Below are 8,196 nucleotides of genomic sequence, written 5' to 3' on the forward strand. Positions count from 1 at the left end.
TAACATACAAAACGTTGGCGTAACGATTACATGGCATTCCATTAATAAAAAATATCCAGTTCAATTTCCATATTTTGTTTTACTATCAATCAGGTGATTCATGAGTCATTTTCATTGTGTATAATATATAATAACCGCTCCCATAGCACCTGGCTTCCGGTTTCTTCAGCTGACCCGTGTATGTTACCTTGGATTGAACGTTTGAAAGGTAAGCTTGTGAAAGACAAGGAGGCGTAGATATGTAAATATCGGGGCAATATTTATCCAACTGTTGTATATCAATTCATAGACGATCAGTCACATATTGTCGAAGAACCCGATATAATAAGCGAGGAACAACCGGATAACCTTACAGCAAACACAAACCTGCTTCTTGTAAGGAAATATATAAATATACATATCTGCCCCAGATGTACGTTATATTGATTGTGACTCAGAGATAAGGCGAGGTAGTTCCAACATGTGTTTGCCAGTCAGGGACCTGTGATTCATCAGCTGTCATGATCAATAACGATAGTTTTCTGTATGTTCTGACATACGGGTGTTGTCATGGTGAAAGATATATTGGGAAGATATTTTAGTATTTTTATGATATGTGATATTGATATGTGTCAAACACAGTAATGATTGTGAACGTACTTGGTTTTCTGCAAATGTCAGTTCGCTTAACCATTTTAACATGTTTAATCAGCTGACAAACTATATTGCTGATCTATTTAGATCCCTTCACCTAACACCCTGATCCTAACTTCTACTAAGAATATATACATTAGGTAGATAAATATGCCTACCTTTAGAATACAGTACCACAAACATTTTAAACATGTCATAGTACCCTTGACATAATTTGTGATAATTTGTTGCCAGATACACCGACGAAACAGTGCCCTGTGGCGTCACAGGTCATCGAGTGTGCATAAGCTCCTCTCAGTGATCTGTCATATCTACATACTAGTTCACTGAGTAAGCTCAGTGAGGTTGAGAGTTTTCAATATTCATTCATTAAATATAGCCTGCGGTGGCGCATGTTATCATGTTCATAACAGGCACCAGTTTATGAAGGCATTTATATGTTCAATTTACATATTTTTTCGTTTTTTTCTTGACTCATGTTGATGAATGGATTGTAAATGGGAACTAATATGGATATTTTATTTTTTTGATTTGATAGTTTTCATTATTATGCTCAGGAATGCACATTATTAGGTATTTATATGAGGACATTGCACATGCGTAAGCATGTTTTTATTGTTTTTACTTTCATTTGCATTTTTTCTTCAAGTGATCGAGTGAAAAGGATGAAGTTGTTTGACGTCAAAGCTTTGGCTACAGGAAACTTAATTGTCATGGATTTTCCACCTAAGCCACTTTCACTCACTATACCTACGCTTCGTTTGTAATGATTGAAAAGCTGACTCTCACTTGTAGTGTCAGAAGTCATGCCTATACCTTCCTAGTTCCTTACTATGATCCACGTTATCCTGACAATATTCTATCCCACACAATTCTGTGACAAAATCAACCATTGAATTATTAACATAGTCATTCATGAGCATGATGAGTACTCGTGAATTCAACGTCTGACGCTAGGAGCTGTTCCCGCAATATTGGCTCATTCCTTGCCACTTAGTATCTTGTAGATTATGAAATGGCATCAAGATCACTCGTGAGTTTCTGTAGACTAAAGTCACAAGATCCCATGCCTACCTGTAACCTTTGTAAGTGTCCATCAACTCTCAACCCTTTCCGTTCAGTTCCGTAACGTCTAGGCATGGCTTGGTAAATTTGCACTAGGTTTCACAATGTGGAGATAGCTCAGTTGGCTAGCTTTTGGGCTAACAATCTGAAGGTCACGAGTTCGAGTTTGATAGATTCTCACAAAAACTGGTTAACTGTCTTTGAGCATGTTGAGACAAGTGACCTATGGCAGAGATCATCCTCACAAGAAGTTGTGGTACTGTGTTCTAAAGGTGCTCCGATAAATAATGAATGAAAAATATAAAATGTATGTTTGGTCGGAATATGAACCATGTACAGTAATCATGTACTAGAACTATATTTTAACTTTCTATGTGACGTGTGTTTATCATGTGTATGTTTCTTCACAGATGGCAACTCAGCAGAGAGGCAGACTTCCTCCAGAGGATGAGAAACGTTTACAGTTGAACTATGAACTCCTTAAAAGTGAACTTGATGGAAAAGATTTAGTTGATAAGATGTTTCAGAGTGGTATTTTCTCTGTAGATGACATGGAAGAAGTAAGAAATGCCATGCCAAATATACGAAGTAAAAGGATTGAAGTCTTTCTGACTAAATTATTCAACTCAGGTCGCAATGGTTATACAGTGTTTTTGGATGCAATTAAAGATGCTGGATACAAACATGTTGCGGAAATTCTCGTCAACACTGTCCTCCTTTCTGAAGCTGCGGAAGGTAATAATGAAAATTATATTTATATCAAATGAAAGAGTTAAGGCCATTGTTGCCTTTCTCTTAAACTGTTTGATATTTGATCCTTACCCATGATATTCAGTCAATCACACAGAGTTCCCGTTTACTGGTAATTACCAGTTTTTTTACTGTTAAATTATGCTTAGACCGGTAATTCATGTGACTGCCAGACCCTGGGGACCGGCAAATAAAGTACCTTATAAATCTTTGTTGTTGAAAAAAACATTGTTGATATTCATATAAGTATATTTTTCGAACGAAGTTAGCTTATCTGTTCCTATCAGGGTTTCCCCTTGTCTAATTTAAGTGTAAGGAATTAACATTTCGTTTTGCTTCAAGGTTAAATACATATTTGTAGCAACTTAATCTCAAAATATTCACACAAAAAGAGAAAATTGTGACTGAACTTCGTTTTAAAAATTTGAAGCACTGATGGAAGAGAGCTGTATGGGTGACTGTGCTCGACAGGAGTTTCAAGGTCTTTTCATTACCCATTTCCCCACCCCCAAAACATTCTCAGTGAATTTATTTTTAAAAACAACAACTACAGATTTGCTCAGTTATTATTCCTTATGAGGGGGGCATGGGTGGCCAAGTTGTCTAAGGCGCCGTGATTTGCTGTACAAAGTTGTACCCCTTGGACACGCCAGAAACCTATGATTGTAGGATCGAATCCCGGTTCGCCCTGATTATGTTTCTAGGTTTGTCAGCACCATACTCCAGTACTCATGCTCATGGGTTTCAACGAAGTGGTAAACGTCTGAGACCTGCATCACATCCTCCCACATTAAGCTGACATGCCATGATATAACTGGAATAATGTTAAAAGCGGCGTTAAACTCAATTGAGTTTTAGATCACCTGACTGAAAGTCAAGTGTGATTATGGTATGGTCTTCTTGTCAGGCATCCATTGGCAGCTTCTCAAAACCACTGGACTAGGGAAGCTGAAACTTCACATGCTGTTTTAGCTTTTACTCTAACTTTGTTCGAAATGTCAGAAATTTGATACATGTTTTCTGATAGTAGTGGTCTTAACATATATATGATGTATGTTCCATTTCTGCAATATTTACTTTAAGACTATATTAACTTCTTACATGTCTTAAGGCCAATCATTTTTGTTGAATATATGATGAAAATTGGTTCATGTGTAGTTAGCATGGTTAGATTTGGGATTCAATGTGCATATTTTGTTTTTCGGATTATATATGCTGCTGCTGCTGCTATTATTATTAGGCCTCCAAGCCGAAAGGCTGTAGATCCCTATTGTAATCGTGCAATTTATTATTATTATTATTTATTATTTATTATTCCGCTGATTTTTGTACCAGAACTAGAAATATAATAACTGCTTGTCCAATTACTTTCAAACCTTGCCTGTATCTGCTGCTTTAGTTCCTTGACATTTTTTGTTCTTTGACTTTGGTCATTGGTCACGCGGTTTGGCAGCCATATTGGATTCAAGGTTGTCACAGTGTTTTTTGGGTACCTGTCTTCAAATCCTATCTCCTTTGGATCCTCAGCATGAAATGCTTTCAAACTTTCTGAGAATTGTCTCCATACATAACACATCAAACTGTTTTAGCCCTTTTTGGATATCTTTCTTAGTGACGGCCCTATTGGATTTTGATTTTGATGATTTTTTTTCACTGAAATTTTACTTTAAAGATCATATCTTGTAAGATTCTCCACAGAAACTATTGAAAGTTTACATAAAGTTAGTTGGACATATGTGACTCATCTTTTGTTCTTGGTTCTTTTGTTCTAAAAGTAACACTTGTGTGTTGTTTCAGCGGACTGGTTTGAAAGTGTTTCCGGTGACCGCAGGACAGACAAAATCCAGGAGAAAGAGTTGAGCAGGATGGTGCAGGCTTTTGGCAATGGATGGGAATTCATCGCCACAGAACTTAATTTGTCCAAAGCCCAAATTGAACAGGCCAAATTATCTGCCCCGACACCTTACATGCAGATGTTTAATGTGTTTTTGAAGTGGAAACAGCGCGAGGCTGGGCGAGCCACCTTCCAGGCATTTGTGAAGGCACTGCGGGCCTGCGAGGACAAATGCACTATAGACTGGGACATTGTCAAGCATGTAGTGCTAAACTCACACTGACACATGGCACAGGAGTGCATCCTTGGTAATGCAGGGTATTGTATTTCTATTCTGTTATGATTAACACCCTGCAAATCCTCTAGTATGCGGGACCCTATTCCACAAAGACATCTTAGCGTTGAGACGACATTAACCCCTGATATATTAACTTTGATCTATGATAGTTTAGCTTTGTAGATTATGCCCCAGGAAATTATATGTCGTATCACTAACTTAGCGCAGGACTTCCCTCACTCATGAACTTGAAATTAACAACCAATCAAAATGACTCCTCTGACTGAGAGTGTGGCATTCATCTACATTTGTTGATATATTTAAAGTAAAGTTGTTTACATCAAATTAGAAAACTGTTGGATATACCATCAGCTGTTTAGCTGGAAGAGATGTATTTAGATGAAGACCTCGTGTTCACATGTTTGAGATTGAACGCAACAAGACAAGAACTAATAATCGCCACTTGTTTCAATCATGAAAGAACTGTTAGTAAATTGGAGAGCTAATTTTAGTATTTTAGAACAAAGCTATTTAGAAAATGGGTCCAGGTTACTAATCCTATTGGAATAGAGATATTATACCATGTACAATCAAGCATATTTTGCTTAGTGTGCTTCAGCAGCCAACTGAACTGTTATACGCAGGCAGACTAACATGCAGTCCCTGAAATAACGTTCTGCATATGGTCAAACATAAATCACTCTACAAGTAAATGCACAAGTATTATAGGAACCCCCAAGTCGCTTGATTTCAGCTGAGGAGGAGAAGAGTATATGCTGCTTAGTGCTAGAGCTGAGAATGGTATGAGATTTTATGAAATTTATGCTCCAGGAGTGACAAAGATGCAGGCTTAAACAGGAGTGAAGTTTGGTCAGTGTACTATGCATACAGAACTTCTCAAAGTACGCTGTTTTTAGAAGGAATGTCACATTTTATATGTATGCTTTTTAAGATGTTTAGATCTCTAAGAAAGATCACCCACTACACCAAAGTCATTAGTGTCAAACTGCATTCTCGTCTACCTGGGGAGTGTACAATGAATGATTGGTTAAAGGTGTATCATGTTTATAAGATGTCAGTCAGATTCCTGTTTTCCACTTTGATACTTGTACAAATGACCCCCTTTATATTTTTTATGCATGTAGCTTATGTAATGCTCTGTTTTAAAAATGATCCATGTTATACTTGTGTTTTGCAGATGCTGCATACTTACCATGGCTATAGTTGATTGTCCATATGAATTAACTGTGATATTGTTGCACGAATGACTGACTTGCATCATACTCTATAAGCTTGAAGTTAGACTTATGTTTTACCCGGGAACAGTGAGACATGACCTTGACCCCTAATGCCTGCTTATTTCTCTTTTGTACCTATTCCCATATATGGATCCCAGAGTTGCAACTTTGTGTTAGAACTTCTTGGACTTTAAGTGGTGCCGCTGTAGCCTAACTGTCTTTAGCAATAGTGACAACAGTGCCTTTGTAGACAAACTACACATATAATATTGATTTACATTGCATGGGGGCATGGATGGGCAAGTCGTCTGCAATTTGCTGTACAGAGTTGTGTCCCCTGGCCATGTCAGAAACCTATGATCGTGGGTTCGAATCCCATAATACCAAGTTTGCCCTGATTATGTTTCTAGGTTTGTCAACACCATACCCGTGCTCGTGGGTTTCACCTTTTTGGTAACAGTCTGAGACCTGCATCATTTCGGGCTTTCCTCCCACAATAACCTGAAATGTCGTGATACAGAATTCTGATCAAAGCGGCTTTAAACCCAATTCACTCACTCACTGCAAAACATTGTGCAGCAACAAACCTTCAAATTTTCAGAGCCAGTCAGTAGATGATTATTAATGATTATTAACAAAATCATTAACAAAATTTCATTGTACTATTGGCCTCGTGGCCACATATACGAAATAGATCTGTCTGTCTGTCTGTCTATAGATGATTATAGATGATTATAGACTGGCTCTGATTATTCGATGATGTAAATTATAGAAGACTCTTGTCCAATCACCGATTGCAGTTTGGTACATTGCAGAGAGTGCATCGTTTTAACGGATTGTGATGCATGTTTCAAGCAGCATATTTAGTAGGATCAGAATAATTGAGACATAATATCATCCATCTCATGAACTCTGTCAAATATTATTCTATACTTTGTCTATTTTATCATCTGGAGTGAGAATCAGTTGATTCTAACACTACATGCATTATAATGGACACCAGAAAACTTGCTCAGTCAGAAAATTGTTGTTGACCCAATTATCAACATCCTCATCATCATCGTAAGTTAAAGTGTATGTTACTAATGGATAGTTGTTTGTTGATGAGGTCATGTATACAGTCAAGTCCCGTTAATCCGACATGGTTGGTTGCATATGATTATGTCGGATTAACAGGTATGTCGGATAAACAAAATTAAGTTGTATCAGCATTCGTGTATGTGTTTGATAAATCCTGTTGAATGATATAAACAGGTTTGTCGATTAATCTTGTACAATGACTTACTAAGTTCACATATGTTGATGTGACATTTTAAATCTTAAGTGAAAAGTTTTCCTGTGTAATTTCTTGGTTTGACTTTGTTGTAGTATAACTTTGTCATGAATTCTGGAATAAATCAGATCAATTGTCATCAAGAACAATATGGACGCAGCATGTTTCCTGTTACTCATGGTATACTGATGGAAAGAAATAAGGCAACAATGAAATATATGGGAAATAAGCGTCACTGTCAGTACTGCTAAAATAGCGCACATACAAATTCAACACTTGTCAGAATCAAATGTTGAGGTGTGTTTGTGTGCATTGTTTCCAACGAGTTTTGGGTAGACAAAGCCAGAACCCATGATAGCATATCATTTTAGTCTAAAACTAATAGTTCCCTTATTCATTTCCATCAGTCAGCACTTGTGTATTTCCATATTTCCTGTTTGCACCTTACATTCCGTGACCGCCTCCGTGGTCTAGTGGTAGAGCGTCCGTCCGGAGAGCGGAAGGTCCGGGGTTCGATCCCCGGCCGCGTCATACCAAAAGACTTTAAAAGATGGTACTTGTTGTTACCATGTCTGGCGCTCGGCATAAAGGGGCTAAAACAAGGACTGGTCGGCTAGGAGTCAGTATACTGTGTCTGTGTGGGGTATTCATGTTAGCACTATAAATCGGCATCAGTGCGGACTAGTACAAGCAGCCACACACACACACACGTGCATGCATGTTGCTCTATAAGTGCACTTATCTTGGACGCGACATTAAACCCAATTTCACCCCACCTCACCTTACATTCCGTCATCAGATGATATAGAGACTGGTATGGTCAGACGGCAGATGATGTAGAGACTGGTATGGTCAGACGAAACCACCCAATCCACTTTACCATCTCTCAGGACAAGGGTCACTGGGGATTTTTTCTGACATGGAATCCCCTGTGAGATTATTTTTTACTGAAAATATGCTGTAAATAAACCTGATAAAAGAACATCTATTATTTGTCATATATGTAGTAGTGGATCATTACAATCTATGAAGATCCAGGGTAGAATAGGTCTTCAGCAACCCATGCTTGCCGTATATCTGACTATGCTTGTCGGAAGAGGCGACTAGTAGGATCGGGTGGGATTGA

General features: G+C 38.0%; 1 protein-coding gene across 1 annotated transcript; it reads left to right on the forward strand.

The window, feature by feature from the left end:
• Positions 1 to 146: 146 nt before the first annotated feature.
• On the forward strand, positions 147 to 7,926 carry LOC139445763 (death domain-containing protein CRADD-like). Its single transcript, XM_071226975.1, has 3 exons — positions 147 to 208; positions 2,109 to 2,433; positions 4,246 to 7,926. The coding sequence occupies exons 2-3, from the start codon at positions 2,109 to 2,111 to the stop codon at positions 4,563 to 4,565; spliced, it is 645 nt and encodes a 214-aa protein (XP_071083076.1). The 5' UTR covers positions 147 to 208; the 3' UTR covers positions 4,566 to 7,926.
• Positions 7,927 to 8,196: the final 270 nt, after the last annotated feature.

Source organism: Haliotis cracherodii, unplaced genomic scaffold (genome assembly GCF_022045235.1).
Source record: "Haliotis cracherodii isolate W230 unplaced genomic scaffold, xgHalCrac1.p SCAF_6, whole genome shotgun sequence".
Taxonomy (NCBI): Eukaryota; Metazoa; Mollusca; class Gastropoda; order Lepetellida; family Haliotidae; genus Haliotis; species Haliotis cracherodii.